Raw genomic sequence first — 23,520 nt, forward strand, 5'->3', positions numbered from 1 at the left:
AGCATGGAGAGATGGAAAACATCGATGTTAGCGTGACAAACATCGATTACCGATGCTTTGAAAACATCGATGACATCGATGTTTCCCCACCTCTATCCAACTGCGGTCATACTGAAAAAAATTGTGAAAAGGGTCGGATCGCAGCGCTGCGGACCGGACTCCGGAGAATTTTCAGCGACTCGCGTACGGAAAAAGTTCGAGTACGTCCGAGAGTGATTCGCCCATAAAGCCATTGAAATTAGTGCTAATTTGGTAATTTTTTCGTTTTAACAATTTGTGTGAGTGACTTTTCGTCGCCGTAGGTGGAGTGCGTGCCTGCTTGACTGCCCTGCCCCCCCTATAGACAGCCAAAACGTATTAATTATAATTAAAATTTACTACATGGCGCAAGCGAAAAGATTGTAAGTCGGAGAACGAGAAGCCGAATCAGAACAAAAGCAGGGCGAAAGGCAGAGCCATCAGAGACACCACCAAAGGCACAGAAATCGCATCCGCGGCGGCGGCGGAAATCTGACAAAAACTAGATACGAGGCGAAGTGCAAATTTAGAATTCTTATTACAAGTTCATGGGAAAGTGGCGAATATACGTGGAGCGTGATAAGTGAGCGTTTTTTTGTGTGTTGAATGGCAAAACATCACGTTGACCGATGCACGAAAGAGCGAGCCAGAGCATCCCGAGTACGCATCGCCGAACTCACCACGCTCGTTTGTTTTTCCGCTCTCTGCGGTTCGGTACGGTTTGGTACTCCCCCACCCTCACCCCCACCTCTCCGTGGGCAGTGGCGTAGCCGCGGGGCACACAGCGGCACACGTGGTGGGGGGCTCCGGTTGCGCCCCCTTGCTCAGGCGAGCCTCTGTACTTGCCGCGTGGTGAGTTTGCCGGCTGGGGCTCTGCTTTGCTTCTGGCTGGTGGGTTTCTTGGGCTCCAATGCTCCCAGTTCCCTTTCGCACGCTCATTCGTCGGCCAACCGTGTGTAAGTGCGCTGCTCTGCGTCGCGTGTCGGTCCGTTTGTGTGTGTGGGTGTGTGTGCGTGCGCTGGCCGTTCAATTTGTGTGAAGTAATAAGCGTAATTAGTTTGTTGGTGCGGCGACTGCAAACTGCTTGAAAAACGCCACTAAACGTCTGACGCATCGTCTTCATCTACGATTTTCCGTGATTTTCCAGTTGAACCTGGCCAAATAGAGTCCGTCGAGTGGAACCGAAACGAGCGGCAACAATAAAAAATTGAAAAAAAATAAGAGGCAGCGATGTCCACCGCCGTTGAAACGGGGTCGTCGCCTGCCAAGAGCAACAGCAACAACAACAGCAGCGGCGGCAACAACAGCGGCAACAACGGCAATCCCAGTCCAAATGCAAAAGGCGTGCAGCGGCGTCAACTGGTGAGTACTTCCCCCCTGCGCCTACCCTTTTCACCCTCTATCAATAACCGATAAAGCCACGACAACCTACGGTGGTGCCTCCCAAAGTTGCATTTTCTGTACGTCGTCGGTCAACGTGGTGAACTGTGAAAGTCAATTAATAATCGAAGATGGTGTTTAGTTTAAAAATTCGATAAACTGTCAAACATCAATTTCCTCTTGCCAGATGTTAAATTTTGGAAGTTTGACTGTCATCTTTTCACCTGTGTAATAATCAAGTGTTTGTAAAGATTACTTAATATATTATATTTTAATAATATGAGTTCAGCAATTAACATAAATAACGTTAAAACTCAAGTATACCTCCAAATATTGTCAACTCATAAATGACAAAAGTCATGAAGACGCCTAAACGGGTTTTATAATGAGGCCACCCCCCAGGTGGGTGGTTCGCCATACGAAAGTTCACCTGTTACCCTGATTGATAAGCCCGCCGAGCCCCAATAAGTAGATGATCAGCAAAGAGTGCCAGCAAGAGATAGCAAATCGGTTGTGGAAGCAAACGTAAAACTCATCATTAATCGGTGGAAATAAAATGCATGCTCACCCAATTGGCCCGCACCCCGCCCTCATCTCTTATACTTTTTTGTTGTATTTTTGTATTTTCGCCTTTTCCTTTTCCATTTTCCTTTGCGCCCGTTGAGCATTGGAGCTCAACTGAGGCCGCATGACCGAAAGCAATGAGCTTTATTTGCCATATTCGCTGTTTGTTATTCTCTTCTTCTCGCTATTATTGCCATTGTTGTTGTTTGCCTCGCATTTCGTTTTCAATTTGCCATTGGGGCATGCGTCCGTGTGTGTGTGTGTGTGTGTCTGTTGGGGTGCTGGTGGGTTTGTGTGTGGTGTGTTTCTGCTTCGGCTTCTATTCCATATCGTAGATAACAGGGCATTGTTGCGTTGTTGTTGCCCAACATATTTACATAGGCAGGGGTGGGGAGGGGAGGGGGAGCGAGACGGGAGTAGTGCTGACGTTGACACTGCTTTACACTGAAAGAAATATATTGAAACACATTCTATTTGATGTATTTTGATTGGCAATAAAAGAGGAGAGTTTAAATTGTCAGCCTTTTAATTTTATCTTACAACTTAAAAATGATATGTATTTATAATCCAAGAAAAAATCTTTGCGCAACAGTGGGATTTCAACCCGGATTTTTGTTAGTAAAAGTTGAAGTTTAGCAAATTTAGTTGTGTTATTATGCACATCTTAAAAGATGTCTATCTTTCGGACTTGGACTTTTCGATTACATGTATTTTTTTTTTTCTGTGTGGAAAAGTGATACGTGGGCGTGGGTGACGACGGGTAGGGGTAGGGGGTTTCGCTTCAAGGGGGTGCCTCACTGATTTCATATCGTTGGCCAACTTGCAAAGTTCACGTCCACAGTTCCCTCGGCCTGCGCATTTGATTAGCACCAAAATTGGATCAGCAGCTGCTGGCGCTCGTCGCTTTCCGTTCGCTGCGAACGGTGACGAAGAATTCCCGCCCGGCACTTGTCGACGGAATCTCTCTTCCCTCACGCAATTATACCCTTGCCACACGCAATTATACCCTTCAATTGGAGGGTATACATAAGTATGTGCCTTTAATTAGTGAATAGTATCAACCTAAAGTGTAAGCATAAAAACTAAATGAAAGGTGGGTAGTCTATTAGTGATGTTTCGCTCAAGATTGAGCTTGAATGGCAACCAATTACTTTAGAAGCCAGCCAAAAGCAAAGTTTATAAATAAATTATGCTTGGATGTGTCCTATGTTTGTTATATGACTTCAAGAACCCCTTTTAAACTTTTTAAGACCTTGACCTTATACAGAGCGACGTAATAAATCATAGTACTACCCTACACTTGCGGTAAAGATTTAGGTTCGAGCGAAGGGTATCTAGTATTCGACTTATCTTTTCCAAAAACACAATCTAAACAAAATACAAACATTGACATTATCTATCCTTATAAGATAGTAATTAGGGTATATGAGCAGTCGCTAATCTACTCAATTTCCCTTCGACTTGTCTATCTATGCATATTGGAGTGGCTCATAGCCGGAGGAGAGCGAACGCCCATTAAAAATGAATGGATTGCTGGATAGAGAGGTGGCAGGCAGAACTCTCATTATGGTGACTAATGCGGAGAAAAATAGGGAGCCAGCGGAAAGAGGAGCACTCGGAGCACATGGCAGAGATAAGGGTACGCAATTAGCACCTTAAATAGAATACATTAGGGTACCCAGGTGGCCAACTGGTGGGCGGGGGCATGGGTGGTGCGGTTTGGCGAAGGGGCGAAGGTGACGCCACCACAACAAGAATACGAAACCACTTGACTGGATTTGGATTTTGGTTTTCTGTCTTACACGCAACTTTTATGTGGTTACGGCAGTCGTACTTGTTGTTGTGGCTTCCTCGCTTACACAGTGAGAAAATTTGGTATAATTGCTAGCTTAAAGTAACAGTTTGGTAACATTACAAAGTAAAACATGAGACCGGTATTTTACTTTCGGAGGTAACCTGATGAATTCGTTTAAATTTAACTTTATTCACGTATCAAAAAGAACATGCGAGAAATGTAAATATCTTGTTGACCTGCTGCTGGCTTTTTTCTGTGTGCTTTTACGGCCGTTGTTGTTGTTGCCTCCTCTCCTACCTGCCGATTGTTAATCGGCCAGACACCAAAACAAGCTTTTCAGCCAAGAGTAAAAAACAAAAGTAACAACAGCCGCGCAGCAGCAACAGCGTGGCCACAATGAAAAGTCACTAAAAATCGTTTAGAACATGCCAAACAAGTTTCAACATTTCTGTGGGGCAAGCCGCTTAAAAAGGATATGCCACACACACACACACACACACAAACAAGTACAAACACAAACGAGGGCAGGCGCATCCATGTTTATAGATTTTTCGTTGCAAACACGACGCTACCTACCGCCCCCCGCCCACTTCAACCCCCTCTCCGCCCCCTACCACCCCACTTGCAGCGGCCAAAATAAACTCAAAGCAGGAGACATGGCAATGCATTTCGTATTTTTTATTTCGTATTTCGTATTCCGTATTTGTTGTTTTTTCACCGCTCCTTGGAGCAACAGTCTCTCATCTCATCGCATCGCATCTGAGGGATACAAATCTCTCAATCTCTCAGATGCTTTTCCTCTCTGCCGGCGATGCACCACCACCAGTGCAAGAATAACAAAGCATTCGCATGCAAAGTGCATGCGCACTGAAGGGAGACAGCAATAGCAAGGGGTGGGGAAGAGAGTGGAGCAGGTCGTGGTGGACAACTCGAATCCCGTTGCCCTTTGCCAACCAGTGTTGCCATCCCTTAGGGGGGTTGATTGAAAAAGCCTGCCTTACCAAAACTATAAATAGCCCAAAAGCAGAAGGTTTCGAGACTTTGTTGCTGCGATTACACAAAGTTTGAGGTGATAAGGGTTTGTAGTGGGGGATTTATTTCAAATATAGAATTCTTTTTTTTCCTATTAAAGCAATATAATCGCATAGTATAGAATGTCAATTATATAAGTGATTAAACACAAAAATGTACATAAATAAGACCAACTACATAACTATTGCTTATGAAATCATATCTGTACGTTATTTACGCATTTAAGCTTTGAAAAGCCAGATTGGCTGGGAACATAGTGAAACCACAAAACGGTTACCATGCGATAATTGCTTCGGAAACCGCCTTGAAACCTATGTATGAAATCCGAATCTAATGGAAAACGAAAAGCTTTTCGGTCAAAACTCATCAACGGTTGTCAAAAATATGTGACCATTTCAAAACGACTCCAAGACAACTATATTATTTTTGAATATTTAAATATCCCCAAAATATACGTCTTATTTCGACTTTTCTATGGGAATCAAACGCACTAGCAGCGCGGTCGAAAACTTGTCGAGTGAAAAAATGTGAGCTTAGCATGTTGCTTAAATAGATTTTTGCTTGGGAGAGCTAGCTAGCAAGCTCTCCTACTTGGTAGCTCTCTTTAAATTCGTTCGACTCTCTGGTTTTCTCTCCCAATAGGTGCCTCTCTAATTACGTTCGTTAGTGTTATCCGATAGTGAATCTCAGACCCAGCAATTTGAACCCATTTGGCACCACCAGGTGATTAATAAATCAATCAAAATAAGCTGCCTTGTTTGTGATTTTAGATCTTTTTATTTTCATTCAAAGTAGAAAGAATGGGAATAATGGTTTTTGCTTTCCTAATATTATAACAATAGATACGATCTGGTGTCTAAACTTGATATTTTGTTACTTGAAATCAATAATTCTCTTGGAAATATGTGAGTTGCCATTCCCATAAAGACAACATAGTTTTCAAAGCCCATTTTCGAAAGAGATACGATAGTTTTTATAGATACTGACATCCCTATCGGCAAACAAATGAAAACGAAATTGCAGAGGCGGGAGAGTCCTCCAAGCGACGGGAGAAAGTGAAGGCGAGGGTCGCTAGGAGAGTGAGCGGGTGGGTCCGGAGAGCACATCACTGTGGTGAAGAGAGGAGCAAGTGAATCATTGTGATGGCGTCAGCAGCGTCGCTGGCAGAGGCAGCGGCAGAGGCTGCTCCCTCCGTTCAATCGGTATATTTTTAGGCCTTCTAGCAGTCACTCAACCTGACTCTTCTCTCTCTCTCTCTTTTCTCTTTGCAGCGCGAGAGGAAGCAGCGCAAGCTCTACCTGGAGGAATGGACGCTGGGCGACGAGGATGGCGAGGGGACGCGCGGATTCAGCGTCGCCGAGAAGCTCGAATCTTCAAAGTTCGCGCAGGCGGGAATGGTGCGCGAGATGCGCGGATGCGATCTCACCGTGGCGTAAGTATCTCAAGCTACGCAGTATTTATCGCCTGCTAATCGGCGGTCATTATCGGTTTGCCATTCAACGGATATGCTCAGCTTTGTTTTATGACCTACATTAAATGACGGATGCAGTAAAACAACTAGAATGAGATCGTTATATGGTTTAATTAAATACAAATACTTATTTTGCCCTTTAAAAAAATCATTATTTTGAATATAAACACTTAACGTGTGTTTTCGAATTTTCCCCTGCTTTTACATAGATTCCTACAACAGCACGGCTTCAACATCCCTCTGTTGTTTCGGGACAAAGCGGGTTTGGGCTTACGCATGCCCGATCCTCAAGAATTCACCGTGAACGACGTGCGACTGTGCGTGGGATCGAGAAGACTCCTCGACGTCATGGACGTAAACACGCAGAAGAATCTACAGATGACCATGAAGGAGTGGCAGCAGTACTACGACAGTCCGCAGAAGGACCGCCTGCTAAACGTGATTTCGCTGGAGTTCTCACACACCCGCCTGGACAGATTCGTCCAGAGTCCGGAGATCGTGCGACAGATCGACTGGGTGGACGTGGTGTGGCCCAAGCAGCTGAAGGACGCCCAGCGGGAGGGCACCAACCTGCTGGGCGGCATGATGTACCCAAAGGTGCAGAAGTACTGCCTCATGTCGGTGAAGAACTGCTACACCGATTTCCACATTGACTTTGGCGGCACTTCCGTGTGGTATCATATATTAAGAGGGAGCAAAGTATTCTGGCTGATTCCACCCACCGATCGCAATCTTCAGTTGTACGAAAAGTGGGTTCTCTCGGGCAAGCAGGCGGATGTCTTCTTCGGCGACACTGTGGAAAAGTGTGCCCGAGTCTATTTGACTGCAGGAAACACCTTCTTCATACCCACAGGCTGGATTCATGCAGTCTACACGCCCACTCAATCCCTAGTTTTTGGCGGGAACTTTCTGCACTCCTTTGGCATAGTCAAGCAACTGAAAACAGCCAGTGTGGAGGACAGTACGAAGGTGCCCCAGAAGTTTCGATACCCCTTCTTTACGGAGATGCTGTGGTACGTCCTTGCGCGCTATGTTCACACGCTGCTGGGACACTCCCACCTGGAGGGTGAAGCCTCGTTGAGCGAGGATGAAATGGCTGCTCGCCCGCACACCCACCTCACGCACCACGAGCTCTTTGGCCTGAAGGAGATCGTGATGTATCTGTACGATCTGCCGCCGCAGAAGAAGAACGTTCCCAGTTTAGTCCTGGATCCCGTGGCCCTGATCAAGGATGTTCGATCGCTAGTGGAACGTCACTGCAAGGATCAGCAGGATCTGGCCATCACTGGCATGTCCGTGCTGAAATCTCCACCTGGATCACAGCCGCCCTTCTTGCTGTACGATCGTACACGGGTGAAGCAGGAGATTAAGCAGGAAATTGCGCGCAAAAATGCAGAGGTTATAAGGGAGCAACAGCAATTGGAGGCGGGCAGAGCCAGGGAGGCCGAGTCGGACACATCTCAGTCCACTGGAGTGGGATCTGCAATAGGAATGGGCGCTGGAATAGAGTACAGCAACGGAGTGATGAAGAAGGAGCAACTGGAGAACGGTAGTGGAGTAGCAGTCGGAGGAAATGGATCGCAGCCAGGTGCGTTAATTGGTTGGAGTTTATTTTGCCTATAATCATCATAAATTCCTTAATTTACAGAAGCCACCTTTGTCCTGCCCACCGATACGCTAAAGTACCGCCCACCCAAGAAAATGCATTTGGCCACCGCATTGGTGGCAGCTGCCGCCAGCAGTAGCAGTGGCTCTGGAGGATTGGTAAGCTCAGTGGGAGGAGGGGGAGGATCTGCAGTCGTGGGAAGCAGCCATAGTCCCACCGGTGGAGGAGTTGGACCTGCACCAGGAGCCATCAGTGTCATTGCCACCAGCTCAAGCTACAGTGAAGGCGGAGCAGTTGGAGGAGTTCTCAGCATGGACAGTTGTCATTCTCCAGGGGACGGTGGTGCCAAATTGTCGCCAAATCTGACTGGCACCGGACAACCACGACGGCGTAGGACGCGGTGCAAGAACTGTGCCGCCTGCCAGCGATCCGACTGCGGCACCTGTCCCTTTTGCATGGACATGGTAAAGTTCGGTGGTCCCGGCAGGGCCAAGCAAACGTGCATGATGCGACAGTGTCTGTCGCCCATGCTGCCGGTCACAGCGCAGTGCGTCTACTGTCACCTGGATGGCTGGCGCCAGACACCAGTCTCGCCACAGACCAAGCAACTGGCTTCCGCCGATGGGCCCTCGGCTCTGATGGAGTGCTCCGTGTGCTATGAAATCGCCCACCCGGACTGTGCTCTCTCGCAGTTGGATGGCACAGAGGATGCGGCGGATGCCAAGGGTATTGTAAACGAGGATCTGCCCAACAGCTGGGAGTGCCCCAGCTGCTGTCGCTCCGGCAAAAATTATGACTACAAGGTGAGAACTAAGAACTATGTATCTTAGCTTTAATACCAATCCTTACCTAGCCTTTACTAATCTTAATTAATCTCTTCCCACAGCCCCGTCACTTCCGAGCTCGTCAGAAGTCCTCCGAAGTGCGACGTGTTTCCGTTTCCCATGGGCCAGGTGGCGGAGGCGAAGGCCACGCGGAGGGAACCCCACTGCTGCCGCCCCCGGTGGGCCAATACAATGACTTTGTCTTCACCAGTGAGTCGGAGATGGAATCCGGCACGGCCAGCGGCCATATGACGCACTGGAAGCACGGCATGAAGCGCCATCACCAGCTGGAGGTTAAAACGGAGCGGAACAACAGCTGCGACACCCCATCGCCAGGAATCTCACCCAATGCCGTTGGCAGCGAGTCCAAAGTAGGGAAGCGGCGCAAGAGCGACGATGGAACTAGTGTTAGTAGCAGCATGCACGAGAGTAATGATGCCCCGTGTGGCTCTTCGGCAGAGGGAGCTGGAGGAGCAGGAACCGCCAATGTATCCACCAATCAGTGGAGCGGCAGTGGCGGAGGAGGTGGCTCCCGCAAGAAGAACTCAATACGATCGCAGCTGGCCCAGCAAATGCTGAACTCGTCGACGCGAGTGCTGAAGAAACCGCAGTATGTGGTGCGCCCGGCTAGTGGCACCGGCTCCTCTTCATCCAGTGGAAATGGAGGCAGTGCGTCCGCCACCAATGGCATCAGCAATGGCAGCAATCAAAGCGGCGCCAATTCCACTGGAGGTGGAAACGGCGAGCGCGGAACCAATAATGGAGGATTAGCCGGCTCGAATGGCCTGGGAAATCAACACCACAGTTCTGCTCAAAATCTGGCACTGGATCCCACCGTGCTGAAGATAATTTTTCGATATCTTCCGCAAGACACGCTGGTCACCTGCTGTTCGGTGTGCAAGGTATGGTCCAATGCGGCCGTTGATCCCGATTTGTGGAAGAAAATGAATTGCTCCGAGCACAAGATGTCAGCCTCACTTTTGACGGCGATTGTGCGCAGGCAGCCGGAGCATTTGATTCTGGACTGGACACAGATTGCCAAGCGGCAGCTGGCGTGGCTGGTGGCTCGTCTGCCGGCGCTCAAGAATCTCTCGCTGCAGAACTGCCCCATCCAGGCAGTGTTGGCGCTGCACACCTGCCTTTGTCCACCGCTCCAAACTCTGGATCTGAGCTTTGTGAGGGGCCTAAACGATGCTGCCGTGAGGGATATCCTCTCTCCGCCAAAGGACTCGCGACCTGGGTTGAGTGACTCGAAGACGCGGCTAAGGGATCTCAAAGTGCTTAAGCTGGCGGGCACGGACATTTCGGATGTGGCCGTGCGCTATATCACGCAGTCGCTACCGTACTTGCGGCACTTGGATCTCTCCTCCTGCCAGAGGATCACGGATGCGGGCGTGGCGCAAATAGGAACCTCCACCACAGCCATTGCCCGTCTAACGGAGCTGAATCTGAGCGCCTGCAGGCTCGTTTCTGAGAACGCTTTGGAGCATCTGGCCAAGTGCGACGGGCTCATCTGGCTGGATCTGCGTCATGTTCCCCAAGTGAGCACCCAGTCGGTCATCCGCTTTGCGAGCAACTCTAAACACGACCTGTGCGTTAGAGACATCAAGCTGGTGGAGCGGAGGCGTAGGAACTCGATGACAGTGGCCAGAAGCTGGCACCACGACTGAGCAACTGGCAGCTGGAGGAGGCCCTATAAATCTTAATCGTATGCATTAGGACAGCACTCTTTCTAAGCCCCCAATCCTCATACCATGAATCCTCGCCGGAATGCAAGCCAAAGAGAGTCGTCCGGTCCTTTGTATTGCGTGTGGTTATGTTCTTAAAAGCTAAGCTAGTCAGGTTCTGATTTTCCGATTTTTCCGAGTGGGTCTTGATTCCCAAAGGTCACTGATGAGGATGTTTGGCGGCATCCGAAATACGCAAATATTCTCCACCCCGCTATCTGACCAGCCCATTTTCTATTTGCTTGTATACTTCTTATCTTATCCTATGCCTCTTTAAAAAGAGAGAATCTCAAAAAATCATTAATTTCATGGTTTCAATATTCCTAAGAATATTAAAACTAAGCTAAAGGAATTTTTAGAACGGGAAAATGTTGCAATATTATAGGGCACGGGGAAGGCATATTCTTAATTTCGGATTTGTATTTTTCGTCCCCGTTTTCTCCGTTTTTGCTAACCACATTGGGCAGTGCAAAGGGCCGAGCTTCGGTTTTTCCGAAGTTAGATGGCAGCCATCCTCTCCAAACCCCCCTTTTCTACACGTAGCCACAACCCTCACACTCGGACTTAGCGTAGTGATTAAGATTAGCATTCCCGCGATGGTAATTACATTTAATCAGTGTCATATATTTAAGTATGCAGGAGGAGTTACAAGTTAGAGACCAGCACTAGGTGCACCCATCCAGCTTAAGTAGATCCAGCTCGCACAGCAACTAAGAATCACAGGCAGTGCGTTTCGGGACTGTAAGCGCAATGCAAGCAAATGATAAACCCGATTTTATTTGACTGTCGAAACCTTTTTAAACTTCCCAAACTTTGGCCTTACTCAATGCAATTATAACTCGCGTCTTACAGTTCTGAATCCCACTGTACCAGCGCTAACGCCGCACATAGTCGATAAGTCAACCTGCCAAGCTCCCTAAGAACCCCGACCCTCCCACTCCAGTAGCAGTTAAAATAGTGATAACGTTGCTAAAATATATATTTGAGAGTATGTAAGGATAATACAAGTACGCGCATACTTATATTTAATGTTTTACAGAATTACATTACAAATATAGAATAATGTTTAAAAACTGTCTAGTACTTTGCTGATTTGTAATCGGGTTCATCGCCACCACCGCCGCCACCTCCCCCATCCTTGGGCAGTTTTCGCTTTTGAATGATTGTCTGGAAAAATAAAAGAAAAAGGGTAAAATATATTTTCCGATTAATAGTGGATCCATTGTCATCTACACACCTGGATCTTCTGCCACTCCCTGTCCAGCTCGGCCTTCTCGTTTTTCTCCGTTTTGTTCTTGCGCGTTTTCCGACCGTCCTGCATCTTCACGCCATATTGGAAGGCGGCTTTGGGCAGCGCCTCCTTGGTGCTCATGTAGTCGGAGTATTCCTCCTGCGTGTCAAAGTCCCAGCGACCGATGGGACCCTTTTTATTGCCCAGATCCATCTTGGTGTAATCCACCTCATCGTCCGAGTCGTCGATGGCATCGTTCATCTCCTCCAGTCCCGGATAGCACTCGGCATAGCCCTCGGGTTCGGCAAAGCGTGAGGCCATGGCCTTCGATATTTTGGGTGGTGGGGGAATGCTGGAAATTAGGGGCTCTTCGACCGCCTCGGGCGGTCCATCGCCAAAGTAGGAGGCAGCTGGTTTTCCAGGCTCTTGGCGACTTCGATCCCCTCGCGTGGTAGTGGGTTGATAATCCCCAACATCGTCGTAGATGCTATCGCCCACGGGGGCAGGCTTACCTTCCTTGTTGGTAGAAGCGGAGGTGGTGTGCCGACTGGTGCCACCACTGCTGGACGATCCCCGAAGGTTCTCCACCTCCTTCTCGTAGAAAAGCGGCTTGTCCTTGTCACGCTTCTTGTTCTTCTTGTTGCGACCACCGGCACGTAGATAGCTCAGGATTTGCGAGAGCTTGTTGATCACAATGTCATTGGTGGTCAGCGTGGCCACATCCTCTCGTGCCACCGGCACCTCGAACTTGGAGCGCTTCAGTGTGGTCGGAATATCCGATTCACCCAGCTCATCATCCAGATCGATAACGTAGGCCATCCGTCCTGGCGCAAAGAGTTCATTGCGGGGAACTTCTTTGGATCGCCGTGCCTGGACCAGGTTGTAAATATTGCGGGCCAGTGCACCGTTGATGGCATTGATGTCCTCCGACTCCCGACGTTCTGCTTCCAATTGCTCGGCGGCGGCAGCTGCTTCAGCCAGCTTTTCTCTGGCCACGGCGGCGGCTATCTCCTCCTCCTCCGCCTCCTTCGAGTGCAGCTCGGAGCGCACTTTCTGTAGGAGGGCGTAATCGAGACCCTTCACCAAATGCGTATGCTGTATGTCACCGCCCAAGAACTTGGACTCCTGAATGATACGCCTCCTTCGCTCCTGGGCGTCGATTCCGGATTTCATATCGGGAGCTACGGCTCGGTAGGCATTGGTGCTACTTCCGTGGCCAGGCGTGCTCACGTTCACGTAATCCGGATTGGCGCCATCGCGACGTTCTCGTGCGCGGTCCCTGTACTTCTCCGATAGTTCCAGCAGCTTCACATCCTCCTGTTTCTTGAGGGCCGCATAGAAGTTCTTCTTCTTGCGCCGCAGGTCGTTCCGCTCGCTGCTGCTCTGACCCTTCTTCTTTTCCCCGCTCAATCCTGTCGAGCCGGGGGCGGTGGAGGGCGTGGCAAAGGTCGCCGTGGCCAGGGATCCTCCGCCGGAAGTGCTGCTTGTCCCAGAGCCAGGAGGCGGAGCGCGGGGCGTGGCCAACAGCTTGCGGAAGTCATCGTTTGTCAGTCGCACCGAGGGCGGTGCTTCCAAGTGGGCATCCGACATGGTAAAGGAGTTTCCAGGAAAATTCGTATAGAAAATCTATATTTACAAGCTGTGCTTCTTCTTTCCCTTCCTGACCAGGGCTGTCAGGCCATAAGTGAGTTGTGTGTTATCGATTGTTGGCACAGCTGAGGGCGATATCAGCCTTGAAAGTTTAGCTTCTTTTCCGCTAAAACTAGCTAGTTTTGTAAAATCAAATAAAAAATATTACTTATGTGATTGAATTCAAACAAACCATCAATTAATAACAAAAAGTTTGGTTTGGTATACTTAAAAAGGTTATCATGAATAATGGCTATTTAAGTGCTTAGACTTTTATTTATATCTAGCTAGCTTTAAGGTCAAAACTACATACTTCCCAGCTCTGATGGCACTGTTCTGATAAGAATTCGATCAATGTTATTATTATTGTTTTTATAAAAATGCAACATTTTCTAAAAGGACTTCCCAAAGTAGAGCTTCATGCTCACCTCAACGGCTCCCTGGGCATCGAAAGTTTGCGTGATCTTGGCGAGCGTTTATATGGATCCACCTCGCAGAAATTTTTGGAGCTAAGCGCGATTCGATTTCAAAAGAATTTAGATGCATGCTTTGAGACTTTTAAATTTATCCACGAACTGACCTCTACTGCGGAAGGACTGCGATTGGCCACAGAGCTGGCCGTGCGGGATTTCGCCCACGATAACGTGCAGTATGTGGAACTGAGGACCACTCCCAAGGAGAACGAGAACTATTCACGCAGGGAATACCTGCAGATCGTGATCGGGGCGATCGAGAAGGCAAAGGAAAAGTATCCGGATACACTAGTCAAACTTCTTCCCTCTATCAACCGAGCGGAACCGGTGACCGCGGCTGAGGAGACCGTGTCCCTGGCTGTGGAGTTGGCCCAATCCCGTTCAGATCTTATCTTAGGGATCGATCTGAGCGGTAACCCAGCTCATGGAAGGTTTTCCGACTTTGCTTCCATTCTTGCCAAGGCTCGTGAAAACGGTCTAAAGCTAGCTATACACTGTGCGGAGATCGACAATCCTTCAGAAGTCAAGGAAATGCTGCAGTTTGGAATGTCCCGCTGTGGACATGGCACTTTTTTGAGCCCCGAGGACATTATTCTTCTCAAGCAGCAGAACATACCCATCGAATGCTGTCTCACGAGTAACGTTAAGTCGGGAACAGTGCCCAACTTGGAGGAGCATCACCTGAAAAGAATAATGGAAGCGGATGCACCAAAGGTTATTTGCACAGACGACAGCGGAATATTTGACACCACCTTGACACAGGAGTTTCTGCTGGCTGCAGAAACCTTTGGGCTAACACATAGGCAATGCATTGAACTGACCCTGGAGGCAGTGCATCATTCGTTCGCCGGCGACCAGGAGCAAAAAGAGATGGCGGAAAGGGTGGCAAAATACGCGGCCACCTTGCCAATATAAGGGAAAACGAAGATCAAGATCAAAATACTCCGATACTAAAAATGTACATAAGACCAACCTTAAAATCTTGTGGTTTTTTAAAAATATTTAAAATTAAATTTTCCAATTTAAATAAAAAATAAAGTTCCGATTAAAATTGATTTAAAATTTCCAATCCATAGGCACACGGAATTTTTCAGTCCATTCTGGTTCTGGTTTTCCGTCTGTGTTTTTTTTTTTAAATAAACGAAAAAAAAATCTCGAGTCTCTGCCTTTAAACTATATCTTTTGAAAATGTAGTTCTTAAGAACAAATGTTCCGGTTTTAATATCATTCTTTTTATTCAATATGTAGAAGTATTTAGTTACAAGTTTTTCATTAGTTATGTATGTTCATCCGTCGTACGTACATATGTGGCTAATAGGTTATTATGCTTTTCTTCATCTTTCTCTTTTAATATCATTCTTAATTGAATTCAAGTTCATTTATTATAAGATCTTCTCGATTCTGTTTTTCTGTGTGGCTTATTTGGGGGTTTAGGCTTTCAAAATACAATGGAGTACAAGCATTGGTCAATAGCGGGCGTCTTAACTGCGTCGAAGTTAAGTGGACGATCGAAATCTAAAGGAATAATTTTGGGAATTAGAATATCAAATGTATATATTTGATAAGCAGTTTGAAAATTAATTCTTCGAATTAAGTTCTTCTTTAAAGTAAGACCATCCACTTACCAAAACGTGGAGATTTCAGTTGAAGTTGTTTGCCTGCCTGGTATTCCCTATATACAGTTTCAGGGGCATAGCCAGGGGGGGTTAAGAGTTAAACGTCCATCCCAGGTGAAAACCCACGCAAAACATTGTGTTAAAAAGTATGCTACACAAATTTTGTTTCGAAAACCCCCTTCAACCAAATCCTGGCTACGCCACTGTACAGATTAACTATATTTTTTAATGCTTAGTTAGTTTTATGCTTTTCTACATGAGTTTTACTACTGTATCCAGTTCATCTTTTAAGTCGTGCTTACAAGGAACGACCAACTTAGGAGTTTATGGTGTCTATTTATATCGTATAGAACTTGAGAGCTCAATTACAAATCTATATATTTATATAAAGGTTTACATTTCTACAATTTGGAAAAATTCTACTAGTTGAAAATGGTATGGTATGGATTTTGCTGTTGTATTCGACTTCATTTTGGATTTTGGGCATAAGGTTTTGGTATTCTTCACTTGAAGTATGTATAATTTTGTTAAAATTTACGGCCTGGTAAAAGTTTAGCTTGCCAAGGCTGATAAAAAAATATTTCTTGTTTACTTACTGGCTCATTATAAAAGTCGATCATTTTTTGGGTATACATATCATATGGACAGCTAGACTGTTCATATATAAAAAATGCGCCGTATAAAATGCCTCGAACTTTGCGCTCACTTTTGGTTGTGCCATTTTCTGTGGTTTCGGAAGGGCTATAGGTTATGGTAAGTGTATATTATTTATCTATTTGTTTTGTTATTTTCAATGTAATGCTATGCTCTTTAATTGCAGCATGCCGTATTAATATCAATTTTGATTTCAGATTTGTAGTTATCGCAGCCTTCCATTGAAGCCAATTAGTTGAAACTATGTGTGTCTGTGTGCATTTTGTGGTGGAGGAGAGAAAATCGAATGGGTCGAATTGAGAAATAAAACGTTTGCTTTTTGCTACATAATAAACTTGTTTTATTTTTTTCACAAAGAAATTAGCATTAATCGTATTTTGTATAATAATAATAAACATAAGAGTCTAATGCATAGTTAAATCAAATGCTCGAATGCAATGCTGTCCAAATTTTTAGTTATATAACTTGTGCCAATCGCTCGCCGTTTACAAAACTAAAACAATCGCTCTGTTTGTATATTTGAATTTCTCCGTGTGTTCGAGTGTGTAACTACAAAATATTCTCGTAATTAATTAATTACTGTATATTTATATTTATATGTATGTATATGCTTTAATATATATTTATATTTATATATAATTTATAGTTTTACTTGACGCCAGCTCTAGCACATGCCATGCCTTTAAATTTCCGCCTTCCGTCGCTCTGTCCTTTCTTTTTACAACAAATTACAAATGGTTTTTATTTATTTAGAGTATGGTTTTTAGCTATATCCTTAGCTTAGTTTACAAGGTTCTGCTGTCGAAAAAATTTTACAAATTTCTGCTTCTGCTGTATGTTTAAGGTTTACTTTAAATATTGGTTATCTTTAGGCCCTTTGCAGTATTGGGCTTTATTTTCTTGTTTTTTTTTTTACAGTTAAGTTTGCGAAAAATCCAAACAACTTGCAGCCGGATTTTATTTTTCCTTTTTTGCAATTTCAAACTGCCAGACCTTTTTTGGCCTTGGGCATAGAAAAAAATGCTTGCTCGTTTCGCTTCGCTACACGTTTACAAGTTTACAGGGAGTTCGCGTACAATTTATGTTATATTGTTTACAATTGTGGTTGTTAAATGTTGCTTGGCTTCTGTTTTAATTGGAATTCGCTTTAGGTTTTTAGTTTTCGACTTGTATACCCAAGTGTCATACATGCGTGCAAAAAATTGTTACTGTAAAAACTGGGCGTGTGTAGAATACGCCAGCTTACGTGTAAATTTCACTGTGCCACAGCACTTCCGCTACTCTACACATGTATTTTACATATACATCGTTACATCATTACATCATTACATCATTACATCATTTTTAAAAACGTTGCCTCACGTCAAGTTCAAAACTAAGTGTAGTACATAACTCTATATGCGTGTAAATATGTATGTTTAAATATATATATTTATAGGGATTTGCTGGCTTACGCTAACTACTACAGCTAAGCAGCTCGCTGTGTCCTGTGTGTGTGTGTAGGTGTACTTGTGTTTTTGTGAGTGTATGTGTGTGTGTGTGGGTGTCCTGTGTATTTTACACGTCAAATTTACACGGCGTGTAGCAATGTGTTTAGTCTACAGAAAGCATCTCTACTTGCATTGTTCACTCCGTATCGATGCGATCATCGATCGACCGACCATCGAACTCGAGAATCCTAAATACAATGTTCATCTATGGATTATTTAAATTAAAATTATCAGTGCATTGCGCTCTAGAGACAGGCAGTTGACAAGTTAATAACTAAAAATACCAAACAAATAATACCGAGCCCTGCTTGCGCCGTCGCTTGAAATGCGCTCACTTGTACAGAGACAGGATAATACGGGTATACGGATGTAATGGATTATTTGGAACGAGGGATGAGGGATTACGATCAATGGTTAATGGTATGTATGTTATGTGTTGCGGGGGGGAAATGTACAGAAAATTACAAATGTTCAATGACTGGTATCCTTTGCTTGTTATATACAAAATACGACAACGACGACGGTGACGACGACAACAACATACAACGACACGACAACGAATTTGTGTGTACAAAAATATGCATAATACACTTTACATTGATCTCCAAAAATGGTTTTACATTGGATTTTTGTGTGTTTCGACGAAACCGACAAAAAAGTCTAAATTCGTTTTTCTTACCATCTCTCGTTTTCAGTATTTTCAGTATTTTAGTATTTGGAATAAGGCGTCGCGAAGTAATCTAAATTTATATCAAAAATGTACAAAATTCTTCTTGGTATTGTTACTTTTTACAATATTCGTTCGTATGTATACATATACAATTTTTGTTTGCAATTTACAAGTGTTTCGATGACGTTTTAAAACAATTTTATACACTTACGTGGGGGAAGGGCTAATTATTCAAAGCGAATGCATTTCAAGCTTCGCAGGGAGCAACAAGCGCTTTCTGTCTAACATAGCAAAGGTAACTCTCCACCTGATTTTGCTCAGTGTGCAGTTGAGAAAGCATAATGTCGATTTTAAATCATATTTATACATATACATATATCATACATTAAGGTGGGCTAGCAAACGTAAAAGTGTGTCGGATAATTTTGGAAAAAAATTGGTTTATTTTGATGGTTATAGTTTTAAAATCCAATCATTATCAGTGGGGCTTACTTGGCTAACAGGTTCTTTTAGCTGACGCCCCACCCACCGAAGTACTTGCTGATCATCGGAGGGCGGCCGCCAGCTAATATGTATAAAATTATAAATACATGCGTGCAGTTTAGAATAGAATATGTATGAGTTACTTGCGACTTAAAAAAAATTTACAAAATATAGTATGTATACATTTTACAGTGAAACATTTGAAAATTACATGGTTTACATGGTTTGTTGTGGGGGTTTTTTTTATACAAAATTTTTACATAGTGCAAAAGCAACGTGAATGGGCTGAAGAGTCGTTCATTGTGTGTGTGTGTGTGTGGGTGTGGGTATATGCAACCGAGTGTGCGTGAGGGGGCGTGGCGTGTCTCGTGTGTCTCTGTTTTCATTGTGTTTCCGGTAGCTGCTGGCTCCAAAAACAGTATTACTCTACATTCTACACTAAGTGTGGCTTCTGCTGTTATCCCTCGTTTATATATGTATGTATATTTGAAATGGTTCCTCCTCTGTCTGCACTTATAAATTCTAGGCCTATCCATGCAGCCCTTCTGCAGCTTTTCTACATTCTTCATTCTTCTGCTCGCCGGCTCTTCAGTTGTCCTCTTATCAATTTACAGTCGAAACATTAATCATTTACAGATAGACTTGCTATATAATCATTAATTTATACAAAGTTATTACAACGAAAATCTACGCAGACAAAATGGTTTTCTTGACATTAAACTTTACATTCAGTGTGTTTTCATTTTTGCGATGTATAACGCCTTTTTTGTTGTTTCTCCTCATCTTTGTGTGTTCTGTGTGTTTCTTTTTTACAAATTAAATATGCGAGCGCATTGTACAAATATTTTGAAATCTTCTTTCGTGAGAGTGTTATTACTTTTTGTTCGTAAAAATACAAATTTGTTTTAGCTTTAGTTCTCAAGCTGTTTTGCTTTCTAGCTGGCCAGCATTTTACTTTTTTGTTTCTCTAGCTTGGCGCATGTGTGTTTTGTTTTCACTTTACAAATAATCGAGAGCAGCTTCTCAATCGATAGCTGCTTTTTCAATAAATTAGTTTACATTTATATGTATTTTTTTGTTTATGTATAGCTTTACAGCTCCTAAAAACTAGTCTGCGATTCGAGAAGGAAGTTTCCTTTGACTGCCTGGTTTTATTTGTTTACTTTTGTTTACTTGTTTCTCCCCTTTACAGCACAACGTTGGTCGGTGGTCCAATGGGACCCAGACCGCTGTTGACGGCACCCGACACCACCGAGGATGAGGACTCGGAGGCATCCGGGGATGAGGGCTCCACAATCATGGCGTTGCCGTTCTCCTGCACCGAGCAAATGGTGGGTGAGGCCAGGCTGTTGGTGGTGCTGGTGGTGGTGGTGCTGCTGCCACTGGTGCATGCTGTGGCCGATGACGAAGTAGCTCCACTGCCGCTGACTGCCACCGCTGACGAGGATGCCGGCACTCCGCCGGCTCCTGTGCCCACCGTAATCGGGTTGGTTATCTTCATGTAGTACTTCTCCAATTTGGCGTTGATGTGCTTGCCATAGGTGTACTTGCGCAAGGCGGCCATGTGGGGCCGGATCTTGGTCATTAGCTTCTTGAGCTGCGTCGGCTCTGAAACATCAATCATCTTCTGGACCACATAGTTGGCATACTGATCCTTCATCATCACGTGCAACGCGCTGTGGGGGGTAAATGCAAAATGTGATTAGTTACAGTGGACTTGTAGTTTATTTTTGCAGCACTCACTTGTCGTTGAAGGTGCAGACCTCGTCTATAAGACCAGTGCGTTCGCCACGTGTGGCATGGGTGACGCATTTCTCTACTACATTCGAAGCGAATTTGTGCTGCGATAGCACCAGAACCTTGCCGCGCACGCTGTTTATCAGAATGGACTTATCCTCCTGCTTGCCGTGCTCTAAAAATACAAAGTTCCAGGTTAAAAAGTTATTTAGAACATAAGTTTAACGGTTCACTTACCTAGCACATGCTGAATTACATAGTTGCCGTATTGGTCCTGGATCAACTGTTCGGTGTGCTCGTGCAGCTCGTCCAGAATGGGCGTGGTCTGTTCGGCGGTGCAGTGCTCGAGTATCCTCTGGATCACCCGGCATCCGTAGGGATGGGTGCTCAACGAGTAAACCTGACCCTTGAACGCATTGATGATGAACTGCAGGGCCACGGGATCCACGCATTCGATGCACTTCTGGACCACATGATTGCCATTCTGATCCTTGACGCACTTCAGCACATGTCCGTCCAGTTCGTGGACGATCTCCTGCTGCTGTTCCGGTGAGATGCTCTCCAGGGCCTTTTGAATCACTCGGCAGCCGTACATCTGCAGCGCCAGCTGCAGCACATGACCCTTGACCTGCATGCCCAGCGTGTTCTTCTGCTCCGGAGTGCCGAACTCAAAGAACTTCTGGATGACATAGTTGCCAAAGACATCGGTCATCAGGCTATATGCAGCGGCCAGAATCTCGCTAAAGACCATTTGCTTCTCGGCCGCCGTGGCACGCTCCAACTTCTGTTGGATGAACCGCGAGCCGTGCTGATCTTGCGAGAACTCCACAATGTGGTTGACGAGATCGCGTAGCTGGAGATTGGGATACCGCTGGTTGCGGAAATCCTCGAGTAGGCGAGATCTGCCCGGCTGTGGGGCCCCGCCCACGCCGCCGCCAGCTGCAGCTGCCACCGCCGCCGCTGCAGCTGCTGTGGCAGCCACCTGTCGCGAGTTGGCTGCCGCTGCTGCTGCCGCCGCCGCTGCCACGGCTGCGGTACCCGGAATGGCCAGGTGATTCGAGAATAGCGAGCTATTGGACCCAAACATATTGTTGGCTGCCGCTGCCACTGCTGCCTGGGCAGCTGCCGCGGTTGCCGGCAATCCCACGGCGGCCAGCTGTTGCTGCTGCTGTTGTTGCTGCTGCTGCCGCTGGCGGGACTCGGCTCCGGGTGCCCGACTGCCCAAAAGGCAGGATTGCGCCGACGGCGGCGGTGTGAGTGGAGCGCCCAGTGGACTGGCCGAGGCATTGCCCGCTCCGAGGGCTCCATAGGCTCCGCCTGCCGCTCCCGACATCGCTCCCGGCCACTTGCCACGCGCTGCGGCGGCTGCTGCGGCCGCTGCTGCTGCCTGGGCAACTGTGCTGTTCACCGCATTGGCGGCAGCTGCCACACCGCTGCTGGTGTAGTCCATCGCCGAGGGGCTGAAGGCGGAGGTGCTGCGGTCGAAGGAGTCGCGGCGACCCGTCAACGAGCTCGTGTTCAGGGCGAGACCTGGAAAATGTAGAAAAATATTTGCATTAGTTAGAGTTAAGATATATAACATTTAATTTTTTATTTTAAAAAATACTAGTATATAGTAAATGACGGATTGTCGTTTTTCTTAATGAATTTACAGAACCTTCTGCGTTTAAAATACATGGTTGCATACTTTTAGACACCTAAAAGTTACACTAAAAGTTGATTTCAAAATCCGTACTACTTTTCTGTACATAAAACGATTTTGTGGAATATAAACTAGATAAGCTGAATTTAAAGCACATTAGGATTCCTTAGAACCTATTTAAGTAGTTGCAGCTCAGTTTAGTTCCTATTGTAAATTTCAGAGATCTAGTGCATCTCCATTTCCAGCAGTGACAATCATTTTGCAAATGGAAAATCGAATGACCGTAAAGCTGGCTGGTTGCACTTTAAATTCAGTTTACAGCCTTCAGTGGGACATCAACTGGATGAAGCTGGCCCAGATATAAAACTCTGACGCAACTGTACCCATTATCCTTGCCCGTAGCCGTTTGCCGCTTTGTAATTAATCGAGAGAAGCGAGCGGAGGCGACTTTGATGCGCCTGTAAAACTTAATTGCCCGCTTCAAGGCGCAGCTGTTGGCTTAGTTTTAGTCACTTGGCCATTTGGCATTTGCAATGCAGGGGATAGATGTCTCTTTCCCCTTTCCCCAGCTTCCCTAGAACCCAGTTCCCAGTTCCCAGTTCCCAGTACCCAGTTCTTAGTTCCCAACCCCCCCACATTCATCTCTCTAAGCCATAATGTACAGCATTAATGGTCTGCGCACATGAGGCTGCTGGTGCCGGCTCTGCCTGCAATCTCCACAGGATATGTAAAAGGATACAAGTGGGCGGAAACAATAAGTGGATGTGACTGGGTGGTAGGAGAAGCAGAAGACGTCGACGACGGTGCCAACTTGATTGATGTTGTAATCTGTCACTGGCATTTGATTTGCCATCTAGGCGGGGAAAGTGAAGGGAAAGCGAAGAAGAGCGAGACTTTGAGAGATTTGCAGGCGTCTCATATCGTATTCCCTGCGTCCAGTGGTCCGGAAATGTGTGATTAGCGAAAGTTCCAATTGCATAGTGGCTATAAAAATTTCAAAACTTTACTAGATTTAGCTGCACTTTGAAACTGCAAATGAATTGCTCGAATTTATATTGAGGGGCAGGCCAAAATGGCCATAAACGTGGCCTGAACACATTAAGTTATTTAACTGCTAATGCAACAACAGCTGCGCGAAAGGGTTGCGAAACTCCCAGCTGCCTTCAGGTGAGTGGGTGGTTGGTTTAGGGTGGCCTAGGGTGGTCTAGGGTGGTTGCAGGCCCCTCTCAAGGGTTTTCCGGGTTTCCCGGGGAAACGGAAGCGGAAAAGGCGAGGCGAGTAAGGCGAGTAAGGCGAGTTGTAAATGTCAACACAGTGTGCGCAATTTGTTGACCGAGTTATTAAGCAATTTGTTGAAAGTTGCGGAATGGTGTTGGTAAATAATATACAATGTTGTTGTTTGTTTCGGAAAACTAAAGTGGAGCAGTGTTAGCAGGTGTATGCCAGAAATCGATGGTTAAAGTTAAGCAGTGAAAATG

General features: G+C 45.9%; 4 protein-coding genes across 13 annotated transcripts in view; 2 read left to right on the forward strand and 2 right to left on the reverse strand.

Annotated features, from left to right (window-relative positions):
• The first annotated feature begins 118 nt into the window (after positions 1 to 118).
• LOC119548564 (jmjC domain-containing histone demethylation protein 1) lies at positions 119 to 11,490 on the forward strand. Of its 2 annotated transcripts, none has more exons than XM_037855877.1 (6): positions 119 to 252; positions 1,166 to 1,380; positions 6,061 to 6,221; positions 6,470 to 7,848; positions 7,909 to 8,669; positions 8,753 to 11,490. In XM_037855877.1, exons 2-6 carry the CDS (start codon positions 1,249 to 1,251, stop codon positions 10,358 to 10,360), a joined length of 4,041 nt encoding a protein of 1,346 aa, XP_037711805.1. In that variant the 5' UTR covers positions 119 to 252; positions 1,166 to 1,248; the 3' UTR covers positions 10,361 to 11,490. The 2 variants fall into 2 exon arrangements, with proteins under 2 accessions (XP_037711805.1, XP_037711814.1); XM_037855886.1 differs by having other exon boundaries at positions 125 to 200.
• LOC119548572 (protein Red) lies at positions 11,379 to 13,322 on the reverse strand. The gene is made up of 2 exons (XM_037855893.1): positions 11,655 to 13,322; positions 11,379 to 11,584 (listed from the first exon to the last, which is right to left on the reverse strand). Exons 1-2 carry the CDS (start codon positions 13,236 to 13,238, stop codon positions 11,495 to 11,497), a joined length of 1,674 nt encoding a protein of 557 aa, XP_037711821.1. The 5' UTR covers positions 13,239 to 13,322; the 3' UTR covers positions 11,379 to 11,494.
• A 292-nt stretch (positions 13,323 to 13,614) lies between these two features.
• LOC119554407 (adenosine deaminase-like protein) lies at positions 13,615 to 14,908 on the forward strand. Its single transcript, XM_037865300.1, has one exon. The coding sequence runs from the start codon at positions 13,658 to 13,660 to the stop codon at positions 14,663 to 14,665; it is 1,008 nt and encodes a 335-aa protein (XP_037721228.1). The 5' UTR covers positions 13,615 to 13,657; the 3' UTR covers positions 14,666 to 14,908.
• A 1,940-nt stretch (positions 14,909 to 16,848) lies between these two features.
• Positions 16,849 to 23,520, reverse strand: part of LOC119559875 (maternal protein pumilio) — a 186,030-nt gene continuing 179,358 nt past the window's right edge. For 7 of the 9 annotated variants that reach the window (XM_037873018.1, XM_037873009.1, XM_037873035.1 and 4 more), the window contains 3 exons: positions 20,638 to 21,930; positions 20,407 to 20,575; positions 16,849 to 20,339 (listed from right to left, as the gene is read on the reverse strand). In XM_037873018.1, coding sequence (XP_037728946.1) covers positions 19,850 to 20,339; positions 20,407 to 20,575; positions 20,638 to 21,930 — 1,952 coding nt within the window. In that variant the 3' untranslated portion in view covers positions 16,849 to 19,849. The remainder of the gene's footprint in view (positions 20,340 to 20,406; positions 20,576 to 20,637; positions 21,931 to 23,520) is intronic. The other 2 variants (XM_037873025.1, XM_037873047.1) reach the window with 1 other exon arrangement.

This window comes from Drosophila subpulchrella, chromosome 3R (genome assembly GCF_014743375.2).
Source record: "Drosophila subpulchrella strain 33 F10 #4 breed RU33 chromosome 3R, RU_Dsub_v1.1 Primary Assembly, whole genome shotgun sequence".
In the NCBI taxonomy this organism is placed as follows: Eukaryota; Metazoa; Arthropoda; class Insecta; order Diptera; family Drosophilidae; genus Drosophila; species Drosophila subpulchrella.